This window comes from Equus caballus, chromosome 16 (genome assembly GCF_041296265.1).
Source record: "Equus caballus isolate H_3958 breed thoroughbred chromosome 16, TB-T2T, whole genome shotgun sequence".
Classification (NCBI taxonomy): domain Eukaryota; kingdom Metazoa; phylum Chordata; class Mammalia; order Perissodactyla; family Equidae; genus Equus; species Equus caballus.
This window is the reverse complement of record NC_091699.1, coordinates 19276186-19300387: the sequence shown is the minus strand read 5'-3', so window position 1 is coordinate 19300387 and position 24202 is coordinate 19276186. Positions and strand designations below refer to the sequence as shown.

The 24202-nt window shown below is 53.1% G+C and overlaps 1 protein-coding gene across 2 annotated transcripts; it reads right to left on the bottom strand.

The window, feature by feature from the left end:
- Nucleotides 1–1295: 1295 nt before the first annotated feature.
- On the bottom strand, nucleotides 1296–23180 carry OXTR (oxytocin receptor). 2 transcript variants are annotated; one of them, XM_023620040.2, is made up of 4 exons: nucleotides 22941–23154; nucleotides 22268–22340; nucleotides 21086–22124; nucleotides 1296–5979 (listed from the first exon to the last, which is right to left on the bottom strand). In XM_023620040.2, the coding sequence occupies exons 3-4, from the start codon at nucleotides 22002–22004 to the stop codon at nucleotides 5732–5734; spliced, it is 1167 nt and encodes a 388-aa protein (XP_023475808.1). In that variant the 5' UTR covers nucleotides 22005–22124; nucleotides 22268–22340; nucleotides 22941–23154; the 3' UTR covers nucleotides 1296–5731. The 2 variants fall into 2 exon arrangements, with proteins under 2 accessions (XP_023475808.1, XP_023475809.1); XM_023620041.2 differs by having other exon boundaries at nucleotides 21086–22340; nucleotides 22941–23180.
- Nucleotides 23181–24202: the final 1022 nt, after the last annotated feature.

The window sequence follows — 24202 nt, the reverse complement described above, 5'->3', positions numbered from 1 at the left end:
CCACACATGGATTGGGAGGCAGGGCACAGGCAGCCTTGGTTCTCCTCCTGCCTCTCCTTCTAGTTGGCTTTTCTGGCCTCAATTTTATCATCCATAAAATGATCTCTAATGTTCATTTCACCTCTAAAATTTTACCTACTTTTGTTTTCCCTAGTGTCTTATTATGCAATTTTTAAACCCAAAGGAAAGTTGAAAGTGTTTGTCGTGAAGACCTATACACCCACCATTGGGCTCTAGAATCTACGTTTTACTGCTCCTGCTTTGTCACATCTCTATCCACCCAGCAAGCTCACCTTTCTCCATGCGTTTTTAAATAAGCTGCAGGTAGCAGTGTATTTCCTCCGGAACACTTCCTCATTCATCCCTTAGTTTTTTTTCAGATGAGAAAGTTACAGCCCAGAGAGGTCAGCAGCTCTTGGCTCTGCCCGGGGGCTCCTCACATCCGCCAGGGGACTCAGTGAGCCCAGGCTCCTCCTGCCGGGAAGGCATAAAGCCAATGTTCCTTACATCCTCCTGGAAGGGCCTGCCCTTTCAAACAGCCCTTGAGATCATCAGGCCATCAGTTTCAGACTTGGAATCTTGGGTCATGCAGAGACTTCCCACCACTGTGGCATTTGCTGTAACCTGATTTGACCATGACTCCAATTTTTCAAGCTCGCTCTCTTTCTCTAGGGCAGACTATGGCAGGTGCTCCATTACCCATGGAGTTCAAAGAACCAGAGAAAGGACACATTTAGATGCATGCATGTCTGAGGAGTTCTGTTCCTTCCAGAAATCCCCTTGAACAGCACACTGAGGGTGTAACGAGAACGGGCCAGTGGAGGAGGTGGGGTTCTCAGACGCTACATCCAATCGCCAGGGACTCTTGTTCAAGATGCAGGTTCGGGCCCCGGCTGCACAGTGTGATTCAGCAGGGGAGCCCAGGAATGAACACAAACCCATCTGGGATTCTGCAGGTGGCCCCCCATCCCACTTGGAGAAATATGTGTTAGAGTCCCTTCAGGTGACAACCAAGAATCCCATTATCTCCAGAGTATGACTGTGGCACACAGTGGGTGTGACTATCATACAAGAGGCTTGTTCCTGGGTCTTAGAGCATCTTCTGACAGAACTCTGACACATGAGAGTACAATGGGACCAGGTCCCCTCCTCCCATCGCTCCCCTCCCCCAACAGCCCCGATGCACCTCTGTCATAATCAGGCAGATAACTCCACAGCCCCACAAGGAAACTCAAGTCTGCAAGCCACCAGACATGGTCACTGTTCTCAGGAGGGAGAAAAAAGGCAAAGCAGTGTATAAAAAAAAAAAGACGTTTATTAGGTGCACCTTTTATAAAGCAGCTAATGAAGCAGACATCTCATTATTGGCCACATCATTCACCAACTGGCAGAGCACACGAGGGGACCACAGGAGTCACCACCAAATCGAGGAATTCACATTTTGCATTTAGTGGCGTTTCATTGCAATCAAATACAAAAGGGCAAGCGCTTTGAGACCAGGATCTTGGTAAAAGGGAGCCTCCTGCCAGCACAACACACAGACCCACCCCAAAAAGAGACCCAAGTGTGGGACAGACTTTCTTTCCAGGGCCTAAAAGTAAGGCTCAGAGTCTTCAAGTGTTCATTTTTCACTTTTGACCATTAGCACAATGAAAGATTCCAGAAGAAAATCTGCATATTACAATTGGCTGGCACCTTGGGCTATTTGTTAGGCTTATGAACGGGTCCCAAACTGGGACCAGATGGACTGCAGACCTCAGGCACATGGTCAGGGGACGGAACACAGAAACGACTGAGCTCGAGGCAGCGTTCTGGACCCCGCACTCCTTCTTCCACGCTTTGGGCGGAGAAAGACTAAGAGACAGTGAAAATATTCTCCAGAACAAGAGGAGAGGGGAGGGGCTGCTGAAATCAAATGTCACTGCTTTGCTATAAAACGCAGATTCCTGCACCATAGTGAGACCCAAGGCCCATCCAGAGCTTTCACAGGGAGAGAATGAGGAAAGCGTCTTAGTGGGTTCTGGTGCCCAAGCGCCTTGCAGCTCCAGGGTTCTCGGGAAGTTGTGCCCCCGGTCAGAAAAAGCTACTGTGAGTCGCTGCCTCCTTGATCCCCAGTGGCCTCTGCTGGCTGCTCGGATGGCAACTCCCCTGGGAACAGCAGAGCCCGGGGCATCTCTGGCTGGTGAACAGAGCGGCTCAAGTGCCAGCAGACTCCATCATCTCTGTTTGCACCCAGAGGGTCCCAGCAGTCCTGTACGTGGGCACTGGGACCCCAACCCAGCACCCCGTCAGCTTCCCAAAGAGCAAGGACTTGCTGGTGTTGACAGGCTAAGTGCACATCACAGCGACACTGCAATGCCTCTGGGTGCAACTATGACACTGTGCTCAGTCTCCAGTTAGCACTGGAGATCTTGTGCTAAACGTGATGACTTTGAACACTGGCATTTCAGTGCCTGTCTCTCTTCTCCCTAAACACCTACCCGCTCCTAGCTCATTCTACTGTGTGCATGCGTGTGTGTATGTGTGTGTGTGTGCCCGCACACGTGTGTGTATCATGCAGTGTGGAGGGAGAAGAGGAAAGTGTGTATGGAGAGAGCGGATCAGTGGCTTTGGGAAGTGCTCTTGCTGTATCCCAGTGAGTCCAAAAATATGTGTGAAAATAAAAAAGTGCCCCAGAGTGCCATCGAGCTGGCCAGTACCAGTCGGAAAACCTCTGATCTATGATGTCCCGTATTTAACGGCTAAAGGGATTTCCTGGACACGGTCATGTGCTACCTCAAGGCTGACAGGACAGTGGAGAACATGTTTATCAGGTAAGTAAAACCTTTGAGACCCTTGGTGGATTGCTCTTCTAAATAAAACACAACAGTCTGCGGCCACAAGACATCCCTTGACCTTTACTGGACCACAATGGGTGTATGATCACTGGTGGTACTTCTAGCCACACTGGAAACACCATCTCTTGCAGAAAAACTGAGTAAGAAAATCATGGGATTCCTCTGAAATGGTGGGTCACCTAGGGAAACACAGCTCTGGAAGGGAGAAGATGCCGAGGAATTCATCCTTCAAGCTGGCCGCCTCTGAATTCAGCTGGTAAACATTTTTTAGTTTTTAAAGTATTCAATTTAGTGGTTGTTAGCATATTCTCAAAATCATGCACCATCATCACTTATTTCAGAAAATTTTCATCACCCAAAAAGGAAACGCCGTATCTGTTAGCAGTCACTCCACATTCACCCCAGCCTCCCGCCCCTGGAAACCACTATTCTATAATCTGTCTCTACAGATTTGCCCATTCTGGACATTTTCTATGAACAGAATCATATCATCTGTGGCTTTTTGCAATGGATTCTTTCACTTAGCGTAATGTTTTCAAGGTTCATCCATGCTGTAGCATGAATCAGTTCTTTACTTCTTTTTATAGCTAGATAATACGCCACTGTATAGATTTACCACATTTTCTTTATCCGTTCATCAGTTGATAGACATTTGGGTTATTTCCATTTTTTGGCTATTATAAATTATGGTGCCGTGAACATTTATGGACGAGTTTTTGTGCATATGTGCACTTTCACTTCTCTTGAGTAAATACTTAGGAGTGGCATTTCTGGCTCATACAGTAATTCTATGTTTAACTTTTTGAGAAACTGCCAGACTATTTTCCAAAGTGGCTGCACCATTTTGCATTCCCACAAGCAAGGTACGAGAGTTCTAATTTCTCTACATCTGTGCCAACACCTGTTATTGCCCGTCTTTGTGATTATAGCCATCTTAGTGGGTGTGATGTGCTATTTCACTGTGGTTCTGATTTGCATTTCCCGAACAAATAATAATGCTGAGCATCTTTTCATGTGTTTATGAGCCATTTGTATATCTTCTTTGGAGAAGATATAAAAAATTGCCTATTCAAATATTTTGCCCATTTTTTAAATTGGGTTGTCTCATTATGAAGTTGTAAGAGTTCTTGATATATTCTGGATACAAGTATATGATTTGCAAATATTTTCTTCCATTCTGTGAGTTGTCTTTTCACTTTCTGGATAATGTCCTTTGACGCACAAAAGTTTTCATCTTTGATGAGGTCTAAGTGTATCTATTTTTCCTTTGCTTATGCTTTTGGGTGTCCTATCTAAGAAACCACGACCTACCCCAAGGTCATGAAGGGTTACACCCGTGTTTCCTTTGAAGAGTTTTATAGTTTTAGTGCTTACGTTTAGGTCTGATGCATTTTGAGTTAATTTTTGTATCCAGTGTGACGTAGGGATCTAACTTCGTTCTTTCGCATGTGGAAATCCAGTTGTCCCAGCACCACAACTTGAAAAGACTATTCTTCCCTATTGAATTCTCTCGTCACACTTCTCAAAAAGCAACTGGTCATAAATGTAAGAGTTTATGTCCGTACTCGCTAATCTATTCCTTTGGTCTCTATGTCTATCCTTATGCCAGTACCACACTCTTGACGACCGGAGCTTTATAGGGAGTTTTGAAACCAGGAAGTCTGAATTCACCAACTTTGTTCTCCTTTTTCAAGGTTTACTTGGCTATTCTGAGTCCCTTGCATTTCCATATGAATTTTAGGATCAGCTTATCAATTTATGCAAAGAAGCCAGCTAGCATTTTGATAGGATTGCTCTGAATCTGTACATCAATTTGGATAGTACTGTCATCTTAACAGTATTTAAGTCTCTGATCCATGAACACAGAATGTATTTCTATTTATTGAAGTCTTCTTCAATTTCAATTTCTTCAATTTCTTCAAAATATTTTGTATTTTTTAGGCTATAAGTCTTGCACTTCTTTCATGAAATTTATTCCTATTTTATTCTTTCTGAAACTATTCTGAATGGAATTATGCCTTAATTTCCTTCTCATATTGTTCATTGATGGTGAGAAGAAATGCAGTTGAGTTTTGTATATCGACCTTGTCCTCCGCAACCTTGCTGAACTCATTTATTAGTTCTAATGGGTTTGTGTGTGCGCACGTGTATACACGAATTCCTCAGAATTTTCTATATACAAAATCGTGTCATCTGCAGAGAATTTTACTTCTTTTCCAATTTGGATGCCTTTCATTTCTTTTTCTTCACCAATTGCTTCTTAAATATTAGCTTCCTAGACATTTTCAACCCAAGTTTTAGTCGGCTGCCTGTGCCAAATGGTCTCATAACGGAAGCCCCTGCTCCTAGGGCCCCTTCTGACAAGCTGGCACCCAGGTTCAGTCCCCTCAAAGGCAGAGGCCCCCTGAGGTCAGGAGGACATTAGCACCACCCTCCCCCTCTGAGGTCCCATTCCCACTCCTGACTCAACGCTCAGAACACTAGGGTTCCACACCCAACTGGTCACCAATCCTTTACTTACCACCTTTCACAAGATCCCAGAATAAAGGAGTAAAAATGTACTGGAGTGAAATTAGAGGTCCAGGAGGAAAAAAAAAAAAAAAAAAAAGCAACCCACCCACTAGGGGCAGCAGTGGGGCCAGGGTAGCAGGAGTGCCTGTGGGAGCTCAGGGGAGGCCCAAGGGTGGTCTGACGATGAGTCACCCTATCACCTTCCACCGTGGAGGCCACTGCCCCCTCCCAGGTCAGAATTCCCCACCCGGCTCAAGCTACCCCAGGTGTGGAGGGGTACAAACTGCAAGGTACCTTATACACATACATACATGGCCACCGAGGGGCGGACTGTCTGTGTCAGCACAACCCCAGCCCAGGGAGGCAGTCCTGACCCAGGCTGGTCACACAGTGGCTGGCTGCAAGCAGCTCTTCTGGCTGGAGCTGTGCCCGCTCAGGACAAAGGTGGACGAGTTGCTCTTCTTGCTGGCGCTCGTCTCCCCGGGCCGGCTGCCCTTCAGGTAGCCGGAGGAGCAGCAGAGGAAGCGCTGCACGAGTTCGTGGAAGAGGTGGCCCGTGAACAGCATGTAGATCCAGGGGTTGCAGCAGCTGTTGAGGCTGGCCAGGAGCATGGCTATGATGAAAGCCGAGGCTGGAAGGAGGGCAGGGGTGCGGGGAGAAAGGAGAAGAAAGCATCACTGCTGGAGCATTAACCATCATTTCCTGAGCCCAGCCTTTTCCAGGTGCCCGGTGCAGGGCCACAAGACGTAGTAGTAAAGAGACAAAGTCGGTCTTCCTTCCATATCCTTGCTCTGGCCGTGCACTCAGCCTGGCCCCCGAGACTTCCCAGGCTCAGCCCAGCCCTGGGATGCTCCCTGTCCTTTCTCCCCTCAAAAGCTCACCCACGGCGTGCCTCCACCAGCAGGAGCTGTACTCATCATGGCCACCTGTTCATTCATCACTCACCCAGCAAGTGTTGAGTGCCTACTATTCAGAGTGTCGAAGAGCAGAGTCCGGGACCTGCCAGACCTAGTTTGTATTCTAGCCCCGAGAGCCACAAATGACTTTAACTCCCCAAGAAACTGTCGTTTCCTAACCTTTAATGGGGATAACAAGAGCACCCAAACCTCGCGGGAATGCTGCAAGGATTAAAGGGTGCCTGGTACATAGTAAGTGCCCATACATGGTGGCTGCCATCACAACCATGTGCCAGGCACCAGGCGAGGCACTGGGACACAAAAACAAAATGAGCAGAACCATGAGATGGGCACGAGGTGAGTCAGGTGGGTACACTGAGGAGGGTACAGCTCTGAGAGCTAATCACGGCCAGCCCCACGGAAGCCAGCACTGGAGCTGACCCTGGAGGATGTTTCTGTTTCCCAGGCAGAGAAGCGAGGAAGAGTGTGCAGGCAGAAGGAATAGCCCAGGCAAAGGCTTGGTGGCAAGAAAATGTATGCTGTCTTCACAGGCGAGAATGCTAAGAGCATTTCTGCGAAGCTGCCCCTGGGAGCACAGCTTCGGCACGACAACAAGACACACAAGAACTGTGTCGAAGCTGTTATACTGAGGGTTTACTGAGTTCAGGCAGAATTAATGATCAGAAATCACCTTTGAGACATTGCTTGTTACAAATTTAAGCTTCAAGGAGGGAGAAAAATTCCTAAGTGCTTCCAAGTAGAGGGGAGGGAAAATCTGGGTTTCTTTCCATGGACGTAAACCTGACAAATGGTAGACTTCTCCCTCCAACAGAGCAGGACAGGCTGCCCCATGAGAAACCCGCGCAGCAGACGAGGGACCCGAGAATTCTGTCCCCAGCCTTACCCTTATGAGTGAGGGTAACTGCAAGAAGGCTGGGGAAATCCACTAGTCTTCAGTCTTTTCAGCGAAAAGTTTTCAAAAAATAACTCCAGAATTCGAGAGCTAAATTCAGGAAAAGATTTCTCACGGGGCCGCTGGAGTTGCAAGATCCAGACGCCACCATGGATGCAGAGCAGAGAGGTGTCCGTCAGTGAAGTCTGCGTGCACCAAAGGGAGGAGGGAGGTTGTGTGGAAGAGAATTCAGTGGTTCCCAGAGTGGGGTCCCTGGAACACCTGGGAGCTTGTTAGAAATGCCAGTCCTCAGGCCCAACCCCAGAACTCTGCCTCAGACTCCTGGGGGCAAGGCTCAGCAGTCCGTTGCAACAAGCCCTCCCGGGGATTCTGATGCACATGCAAGTCTTCGAACCTCTGCCCTAGTTACTTGTGCACCTGTTGAAAGCAAAGCACGCTACAACAGACCAACACCCAAAAATCGTGCAAAAGAGAATGTTTAGAAAGCAAAGGAGGGGAACCCAATTCTTAGACTAAAATAGTAAACAACAGAAAAGTGAAAGGAAAAAAAGCCAATGCCACAGCATTCCTCACTTTCTATAAAAGGGAATGAAAATAAACACTTGCTTTGATTTGGATGGGTAAGAAGAAGACGAATTTAAGTTTAGAAATTCTAGTGAAATATCACCAAAATTAAAAATAGAATGTCTTCGACATCATCATTAAACATCTAAAATGAAAGAGGCAAAATCTTACAAAAGTCTAAATTAAAAAAGGCACGAGAAGTCAACTACCACACACAAAGGGCAGACTACAGGTGTACAAAGCTAGAAAATGGGGCAAAGGAAGATTCGAGAATGAAGCTCACGCTGGGACAGAAAGGGACCACCTCTCCCCAGCTGTCCAGAGTTACTGTGCAGAAGCTTAGCTGGTCTTTTAAGCTTCTCGCCTCACTCTTTACATTTGGATCTTTTAACTTATTTATCCTGTTTAAAAAAATGAACAAACAAACCTAAAGAACATCAAAAACAAAAAAGTAAACGGTTATTGAAGTCCCGAGCAGCCACGTGACTTTTTCTACCTCCAAGCGGCCAGCCTGGGTGGGAGGAGTTTGGATGACAGCCAGCACCTCTGCCCCACCTGGTGGCCACAGACGCGAATGACCCGCCTGGTTCCTGGGGGATGGATGACTCGCTAAGCCGAACCTGCTCGTGTCAAGTTGCCAAATGCTAAGGGCACACCCGGACTTTTTAAAATTTAGCAATCTCGTAATCATTCAAAGATATGAGTCCCCACTGGTAGAATTTCAAGCCATCAGCATGGAGGAGAGCTCTTTGGAAGTAAAAAATGGGCTCTGGAGGGGGTCTCAGAGGAAGGAAGCAACAGGAATACAGGCACATAAGTGAGAAAGTGCAAGAGCATCCAGGCACTGCCAGAGTTGGGGAGTGGAGTTTCACAGAAGAGACTGGAAAGAGCCAGGCTGGGGAGGACCTTGAATCCAGGCTGAGTCTGAACTTTAATCTATAGGCAGTGGGGAGCCATTGATGGTTTCTGAGCGGGTGAGTGACTTACTGCACCTCACCGGCTATCGGCACTTACTGGATCTTGTTTAGGCCACAACATCGCCCTTTCTGGTGGCTGGAAAGGCTTCACAGGGTTGCAGAGGAACAGGAACAGCACAAAGCATGGAAAACATCGTCCCTGCATTTCACGGTGATGTTTCCACGGGAGCACGCGACAATGCAGCAACGTTGACCATCAGACTCACCGCTCAAGCTTACACAGAACAGTACAGTTTTCAAAGCAGCCTTATCCCCATGTTATAGATGAGGAAAGTGAAGCTCAGAGAAGGGAAGCGCCTTCCCCAAGGACACACAGCAAGTCACCCTGTGTTCCCACCTGAAAGTAGTGAAGTCTGATTCCATTTAAAACGAGGTCAGCATTCCCACGTGTCGGTTGGCTAACAGAATCCTCTCAGTCCCAAAGAAAGGACACAGGCTGGCTGGGCTATCACACCAAGAGGGACAGAGTCGCAGAGCAAGTTCCTGTTCCCTAAACAGATGGAGGCCCCCTCGGAGGCTAAGCGTTGCCCACTCCCCAGCAACAGGCTTTTAAAATCCAAGTGCACGTGGGAGGGAAAATGCATTGCCTCCTATCAGATCACCCTCCTTCTGGGCAGAAATGTCTCCTGGTCTAGGCCAGGGGCCAGCAAACTACAGCCCATGGGCCAAAGCCTGCCTGCTGCTTGTGTTTATCAATAAAGTTTTACTGGAACACAACCATGCCCATTCATTCACATATTTTCTATGGCAGCTTTTGCACCACAAAGGCAAAGTTGAGCAGCTGTTACAGAGACCTCATGTCCCACAAGCTTATAATATTTACTGCCTGGCCTTTTACACAAAAAGTTGGTCAGTCCTTGACCTAGATGCTGTAGGAGGCGCAGATGCTAAAACGTGGTGGGAAAGGGCTCAGAAAGGGGAGGGGCCGACCGCAGGGCCAGCTCAGCCCACTGCTCCCCACACCACCAGGAGCAGAACTGGATGGTGGCTCTGCTTCCGAGTTACCCGGACCTGGCACAAATCCTGGCTCTGCCACTTTGCACCTGTGTGTTCTAGGCCAAGTCCCTGAACCTCGGTTTCTCCAAGTGTGAAATGAGAAAAACAGAAAGAGCTTCTTGACAGAATCATTGCAAAGTTCAATTAGATGGGATGCCAAGTGCTCACCACGATTTCCAGCAGTCAACAACAGTAAACAGTTAATCAAGCTTAGCTATTGTTATTACCACAATGATGTGCACGTGCTCTGTAAATGTCACTTTTCTTATCAATAACATAGTTAGCACCAACACGTTTGAACCAATGGAGAGAGGCTGCTCCCTGGGCGGGGCTGTGTCCTGGAATCTGAGGCAGCCTAGAGTGGGGCAGAGGACATAGGACCCACTGGCTGAGCTTCTGGAAGCTGCACAGCCATTTGGCAGTGTCTGTCCAATGTGGCTCTTGAGCCAGAGTGCATGGCCAAGGGTTCAGCTTCTACGTAGATTCTTGTGCTGGCTCACAAGGCCCCACCACCAGTGTAGCCTTTGGAACTGGTCTGCCCTCTCACCCAGCTTGAAATTTCCTGATGGGTTTAAGACTGAAAGGATGGGCCATCTTTGGGGAGGGCAAGGGGGATGCCTGGGTTCCACAAAGTCAAGGTGGCTGAAACAATCACAGAGCATCGGATAGGAACGCTCTTGTCTCATTCCGTCTTCCTTGGGGTGCTGGCAATATCTGATCTTGCCCTGCAGATTTCAGGGCTAAGATCCTGAATTAGCTCACAGCCGAGCCTGGACATCCCAGCTGGGAGAGGCTGCTGTCTCTCTACTCTGTAAAATCGTCCACTCTCCTCCCTGCTCACCTGCATTCCAGCTCGAAGTTCTAGGCTCACGCCACCCTCCTGGTCTCCTTCTACACTGAAATCCTTACCTTATTGATTGTCTTCTTTCAAAACACAGCCACCCCTGGGTAGCTGCCCGGCAGACACTGACTGGAAAAGTGAGTTGGGGGACACTGCCTCAAGCTGAGCCGGCAGCTTTGCTCAGATGCTGGTGCACACGCTCAGGCCCAGCTCTAGGATCGTCCCTCGGCCCCACTGGCCAGAGAGCTGGGGGAGAAGGCTCGCAGCTGCATTCATCCCAGGGCATCACTTTGGCCAGAGGGTAACACCCCGTCCCAGGGGAGCCCATGTCTCATGACTGCTCCACGCAAATGTGCAAAGATCTGACCGTTTGCCTTCATTCAGGCTTCTCCGAAGGGCCATCCCAGCTCCCAAGCTCCCTGTGAGACTGGCCCCCGCCATACTTTCCACAAAGCGGAGCGACCATGAAGTCAGTGCGGAGAAAAGGAGGACCTGGAAGTCACAGTCCACCAGACTCCTCGCAGGAAGGTGTGGTCTGCAGCCAGCTCCTCCTCTGAGGCCAGGCGGGCAACAGAGCCATTCAGGGAGGTGACCTGGGAGCCCCGGCTCAGAGAGGGGAGGGAGGAGCCAGGAACACAGGATTCAGAGGCAAACTCCTGGGGTCTGAATCCCCCTCCCACCTAATCATTCTCTGAGTCACATCTATTATCTGAGCCTTAATATCCTTTACTGTAAAGTGGAGGTGACACTCAAAAGGACTTTGAGAAAATTGGGGGAAAAGGTAGCATAAAAGGTCTTTGTGAATGGGAAAATGTTTATTCGATTATTATTATTAATGGATATGAGATATGATCAACTGCATAATTTTTTAAAGCCCAAGGTATAGGGACTCCTGATCCCAGGTTGATTACAGAAATGGTCCTTTGCCCCTTTTTTTCATGACTTCAAAAGTTAAAAAAGACAAAACAAAGCCCAGAGCCCTGGGATTGGATTACATGACACCAAAGGAACTCTAAAGAGTCCAGTTTGGAAAAACTTACTCTGTCAGTGACGTAGGAAACCCAGAAGGGAAGGTGGTTGCCACCTCGGGAGGGAGCAGGATCTCAGGGTCTCCGCTGGGAGAGCCAGTTCTGGTCATGCCTCCTCCACTCGCCTCCCACAGAAGTAACACCTTTCCCCCAGGACGGAGGCCAGCGTGGGAGCACACTGCTCCCCCTGGTCCTTGCCAAGCAGCGCGGGCGGGCAGAGGCCCTGGTCCAGGGATCAACCCTCACACCTGCCCGGCCTCGAGTGCAGGGCATTCTGGGAGGAGGAGCGGGAGATGACAATCAGATGTTCCCGCATCCTTTCCTCGACTCGGTGCCAGCCACTGAGCTGGCCCTGGGGACCTGCCCTCAGGGATTTACGAACTCAGATGGGAAAGAGAGAAGTACAAGACAGACATGCTATTAAACGGGGCGTGGCAGCATTTAGGAGAGGCGCTGGCGGGCCCGAGGCTGGGGCTGGGGACGAGGGGTCATCTTCCAGTGGGGCCTCCTACGGGCGAAGCAGAGACATGAGCAGAAATGGCCACAAGTCAAAAGCAAACATCCCCCGCTGGGCAATTTTACCCCCTGGAGACAGAAACAAGGCTCCATTTCCACACAGCACGGTGATTCATGGAGGGGTGGGTGGCCGAGGGCCACCCGAGGACGAGGACGGTATGCCCTGAGCATGCTGTCCGCCCACGGGCCTGCTTTACTCAAGCCCCAAGAACTCCCCGTTCGGATTTCCCGGCACTCCCTCTGCCTGTCCCCGTCCCCGTCACCGAAGGCCCAAATTAGCCCAGAACAGCTGATGGGCAGCTGGCCATGGTCTCTCGGACTGTGTTGTTCCCAAGGCAACTAGTGCGTTTCACATGCAATTCAAAGACTTATGGCCGCCTGACATCTTTCATCTGAACCAAATCAACAGCTATAGGAGGCCCTCCCTCGAGAAACCATCACTGGTTCAAGGCCCACCCCACCCCCTCACCACCCCAATCAGGCCTGCTTCCCTGGGGCTCAGGAATTCCAGCCTAAGTCCTTTATTCCTACAGAGCTGTGTAGGAATTTGGGAGTTGTGGTCTATGGAAGGCCTTTTTAAAATGATTTTTGAATGTACACTTATATAAAGATTGAATACTAACATGTATTACAGAGCGCCTTCTTTGAAAAGACCACAATTTTACAACATTGGCATTGTTCTAAAAATCAGACGTGTGACTGCCCCATGTATCATAATTATGGTCAGGATTAGGAGCCAAATGTGTGGGCTACAGACCTTGAGATGGGCTCCTATTATGGCACTACTCAACCCTGATGCCGTGTCGTGCTCCTAAGGAACAACCACATTCTGGAAGCAGACGAGCTGGGGCCTTTTTGCGAACGACCAGCCCTTCTCTACCCTGTGGGGAACAAGAGGGCCCTGCAGCCAATCTGGGCCATACGGATAAAGGCAAACTGCACGTTTTGGTAAAAGAGATAAGATATTAAAGACTTCCTGCTCCAAGGGTAGTCAGTGGGCCAGCTGCATGGGCACTGCACAGGCCGCACCTGGATGCTTGTTAAAAATGCAGACTCTCGGGCGCCCACCAAGACCCACTGAATCAGAATCCACATTTTAACAAGATCCCTCCACATGATTTGTGTGCACATTGAAGTTTGAGAAGTATCCGTCCAGGAGGAGGAAAGATAATAAAATAACTGCCAATAATCTCAACATGGAATGTGCATCTGCTTCTTTGCATAGCCAGCTCCTACTCATCCTTCAAAACCCTTTTCAAATGTTGCTTCCTCTCTGACACCCTCCTGATTTTTTCCGCAGGGAGAGGGAATCAACTAATGCCTCCTGGGGCACTCACAGTACTTGATAAATAAATCTCTCTCTTACAGCATCATTCCTTCCTATTATTTTAATTTATGTTTACAATCTGTGGCTGGGGACTGTGTCCCCTTTGTGGCTCTGTCCTTGGCTGCTAGCAGAGACTGGAAAATAGAAACAGTTCAATAAGGGATCCAATTGAACTGAAGCATGAAATTAGCAGACAGGAAGTCCTGATAAATCAGCCAGCGCCACCAGCACACTGGAAAGGGAGAGAGACAATTTCCCTGCTTAACGGGAGGAGATGGGCTCCTAACAAGATGACTGGACCCAAATGAAATTCCCTCTAGGAAAATTAAGTCCGCACTCAGATACCAAGGTCAGGCGGGGAGAAAGAGAGAGAAACAGAATGAGCAAGAGTGACCGTTACGGTGCAAGCATGGGCTGTGGAGGGCAGAGGCCCATGGTCCTGGAGCACCTGGAATCAGGAGTGCCAGCTCCTGGCGGAGCACACAGGAGGCCTGGCAGAGGCTGTTCCTCAGTGGCCAGGAATCAGGGGCTGGGACGCTGGAAACCACCAGGTCACACCCCGGTCCTGCCCACCCCTCATACAAGGGTCCCCCTGGGTTGCCAACACCCAGGGCTAGGACCTCCCACCTTGCCTCTTGATGCCTCCTCCAGGAGAGGCCCTAATTCCTCTTTACCTCCCACCACTCCTATTGCCAGTACCCTGGGCTCGCCACCACCCCTCACCTGAAACTGCGCCCTCTGCTAAAATGCTGCTCCTCCACTGCACTGACTTACCCCAGGACCCTGGCACGTCTCGACATTGCTCCCTCTTTTTTTAAAGCCAACATTTATTGAGCGCTTACTCTGTGTTAGGCACTGTGCCCCCAGCACACTCCACCCTCCCCACAACCTAAACCCCATTCTTAACCCCAGGAAAGTGAGCTCGAGGCAGGTTGGGTCAACTGCCCAGGTCACTCCATCTGGCTACACCTTGGGTCGTAAGACGCCAATGCCAGACTGGCAGAAACTGGGGGTGTCCTCCCTGAGGTCTGTGGGTGTACCCAGAACTCTGTGACCAGCCTTGGCTTGACTGTCCCACGTTGGTGCATATGCCACCTGTTGGCCACAGGAGGGCGGGCGGGTGGGCCAGGGACTAGGAGGGCTCCTTGCAAACTCTCCTTGCTGGAGGATTGACAGATCAAAGCAGGAGCTGTGTGGACAGGACACTCGGGAGGCACTGGGTAACTGCTTGTAGAACGAATGCATTGGCGGTCAGAGGAGAAAGGAGACCTCCAGCTGGGGGAACAGGGATGGCTTCAGGAAAGTGGGCATGGAAGAGGCTGCCATGTCCAGCTGTTCAGGTTGTGCCCTGCACAGCTCCCGGAAGCATCATTCTCACAGATCCCTGAGGGTCTGCACAGAGCAGCCCACACACTGGACTTAGATTTGAAGGATGGCGCCCACGGAGGAGCCTGGGGTGGGCATTCCTGTGGTGGGAACAGTGTCAGCATGGCTGCAAAGCAAAAGGATGCAGTGGGAAGTGGCAGTCTTCAGGCCTGGCTGGGGTGCACCAGGCAGAATGGCCAGAGCCCAGGGAAGAGGTGACAAGGGTGACGCATCTGTTGTATGTGGTGGGGGCCAGGCCTACACCACGGGTCTAGACCAGCACTTCTCAACCAGGCTCGACTTTGCCCCTTCAGGGACATTGGGCAGTGTCTGGAGACAGTTTTGTGGTCACAGCTGAGGGGGGTGCTAGAGGCATCTAGTGGGCAGAAGCCAGGGATGCTGTTAAACATCCTACAGCACACAGGATGGACAGCCCTCCCCCCACCACACTCAAAACAACGATTTCCTGGCCCCAAATGCCACTAGTGCTGAGGCCGAGGAAGCTCTGCTCAAACCAGGAAGGAGGTGATGAAAAAGGAAGGGATCGACATGAGAGGCAGGGGGCAGGGGATGGTGGATCAGAGAACTCCAAGGGGGCGGGCGAGAGTCAAGGGACACGGGACCCAGAGTACTGAGGGGGCAGTGCCATCAGCAGACGGGAAGCCGGGTGGCTGCATGCCGGGTGTTGTGGGAAAGAGAGCCCAGGAGTGGGGATGTTTAGGCCACAGAGAGGGTGCAAGGCCCTGGGGTGGGGTCAGGAACCAGCTTCTTAACAAGTGCCCAGGAGATTCCGATGTCGAGAGGGGCAGGTCACCTTGAAAATGCCAGCCTGGTGAGGGGCCGTGCAGGAGGGCAGTCTCTGGCAGGAGACGACCTGGGTTCAAATCCCAGCTCCACCACTCACTCAACAGGGCTCTTGAGCAGGTCACGCCTCTCTGAGACTCAGTTTCCTCATCTGTAAGCAGGGAGAACGCCCCCTGACCTGGCTGTGCTGGGTGAGGAGGAGAGACGGCTGGGCGCTCGACAAGCGGTGGTGATGGTGCAACCCATCACCTCCCTGAAGCTGAGCCCAGAGCGGGGCTGTATTCCACCCTCAGGTGCTAGCCCATTGCTCAGATGGAAAGGACAGAGGCCCACAGACTTGTCCCAAACCACACAGATGGCAGATGATGAGGAAACTGAGTCTCAGAGAGGTGTGACCTGCTCAAGAGCCCTGTTGAGTGAGTGGTGGAGCTGGGATTTGAACCCAGGTCGTCTCCTGCCAGAGACTGCCCTCCTGCACGGCCCCTCACCAGGCCGGCATTTTCAAGGTGACCTGCCCCTCTCGACATCGGAATCTCCTGTGACGGGAACTCTCACCACCTCCCAGTACATCTCCCCGGGGCTTGATGTTGGGGGCCTGCCAGAGCACAGTTCAGCCCCCACCCTGCCCCAGCCCCTGGGAGAGAGCTTGAGGGGTTCCCTCCACTTCCAACAGTTTGCAGTGCAAGGTGGTGGGGTCAGCCCCTCAGGCAGCTGACAGACAGCCCAGGCCCAGCCCCGCCTCCCAGGGAGCAGGACGCTGCCAGGGGCAGGCCTTTTCCACGCTGCTCTGCTCCAGACCCAAGGCCTCCCCACACCCCTTGTCCCACCTCCCCACCCAGCCAGATATCCATCAGATGGGGAAAAGCATGTAGCAAAGCCTCACTCAACAGATTTTTTTGTGCTGTTATTAACCAAAACTTTGGGTGGGGACAAAAAAAGTAAAGTCACCTTGGGGCAGAAACTCAACGGGAAAACATTACATGAGCCAAGAACATAAAAGAACTCCCAATTGCTCAATCAGACAAGAGTACGGTGGTTGGTTAACTGTCGGCCTAATTGCAATTTATACCCAGAAAGGCCAAGCTTGAGAGCTTTTCCTGGCCAAGAACGTCTGCTCAATCTTCTCAGGCGCACCTGCCCCCACAGCTCTCCATATCAATGGGTCACCAGAAGAGCAGGCCCCTCCAAGGTGCCCGGCCCGCCCAAACCTTGGGCATGGGGTCCTTGGAAAGGCAAGGTGGGTAGACCACACTGGAGAGGCCATAGTTCCAAAGAAACTGGGAGGGACTGCGGAGCTCATTTTCAGATGAGGAAATACTTAAAACTAGGCTTGCAATGTGTTTCAACCTTCCTCCTGCTACAACACCCCCACAGATGTTTGATTGCCCCCAGTGATGGGGTGCTCACTTCTTCACCAAATCCCATGTATTTGTTCAACAAGCATTGGTTGAGCTCCTAATGGGTGCCCGGCCCTGGGGTAGGCCCGGGCACATGCCAGTGAACAAGAGAGGTGGCGTCCCTGTTCTGACAAGGCTCATCTGCCTCCCTGGCTTAACGAGTTTCCCCTCCATACACTCACCTCCCCGGACACACTGCCCATTGTCCAGCAGGCTCCCCTTCCACCTCATCCCCCGGCACCCAGGCTCTCGAGAGAAAAATGTCCACCTCCTCCCTCAGGAATAACTGCCAAGATGCTCAAAGTCAACCCCAAGAATGCAAACAGAACTTTTAACAAGCAGAAGGGGGCGGGGGAGGGGAAGAGTGACATTAGTCACGTGGCCCCTAGGTGCCACAGGTCACACCATGTCATCCTCACCTGCTCCCTCAGAAGCACCCCAGGGTCGGAGTCCTTGGGACCAGCAGCAAAGCGAATCCCACCGAGTTCCAGGGGAGGCTGGTGCCGAGGCTGTGGCTGCGGACTCTGGTTCTGAAGGATACGTTCGGGGCTCGTCAAAACCTGCCAGGGCGTCTGCCCTCGGTCTCCAGTCCCACCAAACCAGGCTCAGCAGCTTGGGGCTGCTCCTGAGGGGGAGCTCCTTAAATTACCACGACCTCGTCTTCCCCTTCTCTTCTCTCATTGTTTTTTCTTCTGAACAATGGAAATAATGAAATCGAGAGCTTTCCTCTTTGGCTCTGATGAAAAGGAAGCCCCACGTGCGGCTCACCTCTGCACCCAGTGCCTTTGTTATCACTGTTACGATAATATTCTAATTTCCCTATCCTTTCCCCTCATCCCTTTCCTTACAGCCCCTTTATCGTGCCACAGTAGCTGAATCTCGGTGCCCCACCTCAAAGTGTTCTGGATCAAGGTGAGCCCTAAATCCATAAGGCGGCGCTTGATGAGTGCAGCTGTGCGGGCGGAAGAGGTCGGTCAAGGAGAGAGATGGAAAAGGAGCATGTGGCTTTCGAGAGAACGTCAGAGAGAGGGAACCTTAATGGAGGCAGGGACTCAGAGTCCAGGGGGGGCCACGAGGCCACTAGCCAAGGCAAGGAGACGCCTCCATCCACACGTCAGCCCAGATCTGTAGCCCGTGGCTAAGTAGCTCCTTGTCTTCCAGAGGTTTCACCAGGAAGCTACAGGCAGGAACAGACCACACGGCTGCCCCAATCCTGCCTCTACCTGAGCCTTTCTGCCCCTGGGCTTCCCTGAAGAATGTCACGCTGTTCCCAAAGGGCTCCTTGAACTTCCAGGCTCTGCTCCACAGGAGATGAGCAGAGCAAGGGGCCCTGATCTAGAAATTTTGCATCTCTCGTGAATTCCCCTTCTCTGGGAGAGGAAAGCCAGGGCTGTGCATTAATTCCACTTCGATGATCAAAACCTCTCAGTCGCTGGAGCATGTCTCTCTTTTCTTCCTTCCTAGCCTCTAGATTGAGTCATGTCTCCTGGGTGATCGTAAACACCATTGTTTCTGATGGCCCAGGCTGCTTCTTGCAATTATCCAAATTAATGCCAAGCAGGCACAGGGTGTGTGTTCTGGCTGAGCCCACGTCCGCTTGGACCCCCGCAGCCCTGAGGCATGACTTGGCCAGGCTGGTGGCCCGAGCCCATGTCCTCTGTGCTCGATGGGCCTCTCACGTGGACTGGGCACGGCTCCTGGAAGCACGAGGGGGAGGAGGGTGCTGGCAGCAGTGGGTCACAAGGCCCCTTATGTCTGCATCTGCACTCAGAACACCCAGGACAGAACGTCCAGGAGAACCAGGTGACCTGGGTGTTCAAGCAACACCCACCTTTTCCTCTAACCGGGAAAGAAGCAAAGGGAATATGGGACCTGAGGCTCTTTCCCCGCTCCCAGAGCCCGAGCAGGAGCCGGTCTCCACAAACCCTCACCCGGGAAATCCTCTCACCCTGGGAAAGCCACACGTACCCAAAGGCCTTGGGCCCCACTTTAGGTGGGAGCTGCCTCTCGCTCACTCTCTTCCTGTGTCTTATTTTTAAGACGTAAAAATCAATGTTTGATGTACTTTTAAAGCGTGGAAAAGATCAAAACTTCACTCGGTGATTACACCGTGTGAGTTGATCATAGGTGCTCGTTCTTTGTTCTTTAGGGAGCAAAGTGAGAAGGAGGAGAGCAGACAAGGGGGTGGACAACAGGAAGTCATACGAGGAGGGGTGGGGGAAGGGAGGAGGGAGAAAAATCACCAGAGAAAAATGAATGGGAGGGGCGTGGGGATAGCAGGGGGCAAGGAGTCAGAAGAGCTGCAGGATGGATGAGCTGAACACTCTGATGTCCTCGTTCTAGAAGTACGGCACAGAGGGTCAAGGGGGAGAAGGGGACCCCTCACCCAAAGTCCCACAGCTAGTAAGGGCCGGATGGAGAACTACATCCCAGGTCCCCCCAGTATCTGCTCTAAGGGGGTGTCGGTCTCACTTCCTCAAGGGCTGGCGTTTGAGCACCTCAATACCTGGTCCAGTATCTCTTAGGATCCTGCCCAGGAAACCGGTGTGGCCTGATGGAGCAGGAAGAAACAGCTGTGGGGGAGAGTAGGCAGGGCAGGAAACCCCAGCTCTAGGCAGCCTCCAATTTGCTGTGTGATCTAGAGCAAGTGCCTTACCCTCTCTGAACCCCTGAACCGCCCCCCCTGCAAAGTGTGACTAGTGGCTGCACCAGGAAGCCAGGCTGGCTATCCTTGAGTCTTCACAGCGATCCTCACGCCGAATGACCCCACCAGGGCCAGCACACCACAGGTGCTCAATAAATGTGGAATGATAATCGCCCAGGCCACTAAGGCAAATACTAGACTAATTGGGAGGGCAGGATAAAGCCAGGAGTCTGCGGTTTCTGGAAGAGAGCAAAGCAAAGTTACCCAGCTGAACGAAGGCGATTTCAGCCTCCAGGGGACGGTGGTGGTTGAGACTGTTGGGAGCAGTAGCGATGACATCCATAAAGGGAGATTTGTGCTGTCTCGGGGCAGGAAGGGAAAAGCAAACCCCTGGCCTTTTCTTACAAGCATCCGAGTCGCTTGCACCCCACTGCAGTGCTCCGTGCTCGCGGCAACCCAGAGGTGTCCGTCATTCACCACCGCGGATCGGCCCTCCCGCTCTTTGCAAGGGAGCTGCTGGAATTGTGGGCAATGGAGGCGAATCGGCCTGGAGCTCCCAGCCCCGGGCTGGCCACAAGCGCCGGAGCCCAAGGCGCTCTCTGCTCCCTCAAGCTCCCTCCTCACAGATCGCCCCTTCTGTCCTCTTCCCCTGGTCTCCCGACTCTGACAACTGGCCCCTGGCCATCCTCACCCTGACTCCGCAGTCCTTCCATCTGGAGGCCGCGTCCCCCGCCCACAGAAATCCCCCAGCCTCCCGCGGCAAAGCGGAAAGTTTGCATCTCGCCTCCCTTCCCTTACCGGCCCCTACCCCCCACCCCTCCGCAGGAGCGACGTCTCCGGTCCCGGGGCACCCCCAGCCCCCGCGCCTGCCCGCCACCACCTGGGGCACTCACCTCTCCACTAGGCGAGCGGGTTCGGAGACTGTCTTCATATCCCCAGGGCGCCCCTCCCAGCACCTTCTCAGCTCTTGGTTAGACAATGGAATCGCCCACCTCCCGCTGCCCCTATCCAAACCAGACCCCGCGGGTTCAGGCCGACTTGAACTTAAAGCGGAAGGAGCTGAGCTGGGGCCCGGGTTTGAAAGGTACGCCCACTACTCGCGAACCACGGAGACGGCGAGTCACTTGAACTTGTTTCCCGTCCATAGTAAAGAATCACACACCCCATGTAGCCCAAGGACTGTGCTAATACTTTCCGTGCGTTTTCTCATTTGGTTCCCCTACCGCCTGGTGAGAACTGATACTTTTATCATTATTGCCACTTTACAAGAGGAATTGGAGGCTCAGGGAGGTGACGCTCAAAATCACTTAGCCGGGGGGATGATGGAGCCAAGACTCCAACCCAGCCCTGCAGGACTCCAAAGCCCGCTTCTCCCCCGGAAGGCCCCCAGATCCGCAGACGTGCGGCGGCAGCAGGACCCGGGCGTCTCCCCGCCCCCTCCCTCCTCGGGGGTTCCCCGCCAGCACTACCTTCCTTGGGCGCGTTGGGGTCCCAGACGCTCCACATCTGCACGAAGAAGAATGGCGTCCAGCACACGATGAAGGCCAGCACGATGATGAAGGTCATCTTGACCGTGCGGATCTTGGCCTTGGAGATGAGCTTGACGCTGCTGACGCGGGCCATAGCCGCGTGCCCCCCGCTGCCAGCCGACGCGCCCTCGGGCCCCTCAGCGGCCGCCGCCGCCGTCTTGAGCCGCAAGTTCTGCCAGATCTTGAAGCTGATGAGGCCGTAGCAGGCGGCGAGCACGATGACCGGCACGATGTAGACGGACAGCGTGATCCACGTGACGTAGGCCTTGGGCCCCCAGGGCTGGATGAAGACAGCCCAGCAGTCAAAGACGCCCTCGGCCACCTCGCGCAGCGAGAAGATGTGCACCTGCGGTGCGCTGGCCACCAGGCAGCCCAGCCACGTGGCGAGCACGGCCAGGCGGTCCACGCGGCGGCGCAGCACGCGCAGCGGCTGGCAGATGGCCAGGCAGCGGTCGAGGGACATGAGCAGCAGCAGGTAGGTGGAGGCGAACATGCCCACCACCTGCAGGTACTTGACCAGGCGGCACAGCAGGTCGGGCCCGTAGAAGCGGAAGGTGATGTCCCACAGCAGCTGCGGCAGCACCTGGAACACGGCCACCACCAGGTCGGCGATGCTCAAGTGCTTCATGAAGAAGAAGAGGCGCGAGTGCTTGTGGCGCGTGGTGCGCAGCGCCAGCAGCACACACGCGTTGCCGCTCAGCGCCAGGAAGAGGATGAGGCACAGCACGGCCACCTCCACGCGCGCCAGGGCCTCGTTGCGCTGCGGCGGCCCGGCGGTGCGGTTGCCCTCGGCCCCCGGCGGCGCCGCGCTCCCGTTGGCCGCCTCGGCGCTCCAGTTGGCCGCGAGCGCGCCCTCCATGACCGCGGCCGGCGCTGTGCGCCCCTGGCCTCGGAGAACCTTTAAGGCGGGGCGCGGCGGGGCGGGGCTCCTCGGGTTACACTCCCGGCGACTCCGCGGACGGACCTGCGGGGTCGGGCCCTGAAACAAACCCCGAGGGTCCTGAGAAGACCTGGCGTTTCTCTCCCGACGCACGTGCGGCTCTGTGGTCCCCTTCCCAGGAACCCCAAATCTTGTAGGACTAGGGGCTCAGCCGCCACCCCGGAAAGCCCCGTTTGAGGTACCTCCTTCAGAGCCGCTGGAAATGAGCGGGAAGCTCCCGGACCGCCGGTTCCTCGAGATACTCAGTCGCTTCCACTGAAGGAGAGGGGAGGGTCATAATCGGCCACTTTCCTCCGGGACTGGGACTCCTAAGCCAGACACCTCCCCCAGGCATCCCCAAAGTAACTCTCCGCCCCCCGGACCCTCAGCACAGCCACCTCCCGCGAGGCCTCCAAACCAGCCACCTCTCCTAGTAAACCTTACTCCGACTACTTCCTCCGGAGATCCCCAAACAGCCGCTTGCCTGGGAAACCCTAGCCCAGGGTCATCGCCCTCCAACCTCCTGTTTCTAAAATGCATAGCTGCCCCCCACCCCGAACTTCCACAACAGCTGCTCTCCTGGAGCCCCAGTCCGGCGGTCCCTCCTGGAGGCCGACCTCGACCGCTGTTCCCCGTATCTTCCCGCGGGGGTCCTCCCCAGCCCAGCAGCCCCGACGCGCGTCTTGGCCCCGACAGTCAAGGGCTCCGCATCTTGTTCCTGAGCAGCCACTCTACAGTCTCTCGGAGCACCAATCGCGCCTCCAGGAACCACGAGAGCGAGGCCCCCCACCGTCTCTCAGGGGCTCCACCAGCCCCAGCCATGCCGTCCACCCTCGCGCAGGACCCAGCTCCCTGCACCGAGCCCCGCAGGCTGACCTAAACTCGGCTCCCTGGGGAAGTTGCACCGTCGCGGACGGCTGCAAAGACGCGTGCGCTCCCGGCCCAGGTCGGGGTGGCCCCAGGCGGCACCCAGCCTACTATGCTGAGGTCTCCAACTCTGGAGCCTTGGTGGCTGGACTCCCCTCGCTCACAGCCTGACTGGTCGCTGGATGGGGACACAAGGCGAGCAGGGGTGCCGCTGAGGCTGTGCAGCCGACAGCGTGCGGACGCGGCGCTGTCTCCTGGTGGCCCGCTTTTCTGCGGCGGGTGGCCGGGGCCGCACCACCTCTCGCGTCCGCTAGGGGACGCGGAAGGCCGACCCGCCGGGCCCCGCAGAGCCGGTCGCCTCGCCCGGCGATGGCCCGGAGCGGTGACAAGCAGGCTCGGTGCACAGCGGCTTAAAACTGCGAGAGGGAGGCGCTCGTAAATAACCCGCTTGCTTTCTTCCTTTCTTGGTTTAGAAGCTCTGGACTCTCGGGCAAAAGGGAGGCTTAAAGAGCAGTATTTCCCCCTGAGTAGTTGGTGATGAAGTTACAAAAGCATTTCGGGGATATTTCCCAAACAACGGGTTAATTTCAGCGCTTTTTTTTTTCTCCCAGGAGCTTGAAGTAGTGGATTTAGCGTTGAGTCAAGTTAGTCCTTGCTTTGGGATAGTTCCTCTTCCCATTCGTGAGGAATTAGAAATGCCTTCTGTTCTAATCAGCACCGGGGGAGGTCTTCATTTTTTAGGCACTTTTTAGGAGAAGACCTCAAGGAAAAAGAGAAATCTGTCTTCATTTTAACGTGATGCTGCTCCTCTGCCGCCCGAAGCCATTTCTGCCTCCTTGCCATGCTTGAAAATTAAAATCCTAAATGATGCCAAAGAAAGGGGGAATGTTAAAGGCGCTTCTTTCACTCCTGGCTCCTTTTCTCTTCTAAAATCGTTTTTTGAAATAATTTACAGTGGCCAAGAATTAAGGCAGGAAAGCAAAGTGAGGATTCAAAAATGGACAGGGCTCTTTAAGTTTTATCAAGTGCATGTTTCCTCCTGACGTTTCATTTCTACCTCTTTTAATTATGTGGAGAGAACTGAGTTAGCCCAGGACCGGGTTTCCTGAATCCACAATTACAGCCCTTTGCCAAGACATCCCAGGGGCAGACCATCACCTCCGCCCTGGTCCCAGGGTTCAAGGTGAGCGGGCATTCCAGGATGGGCCTGGGAATTCTGGTAATGCTGGGAAGGGGAGAGAGGCAAGAGTTGTCTTCTTCTTGCCCTTGGG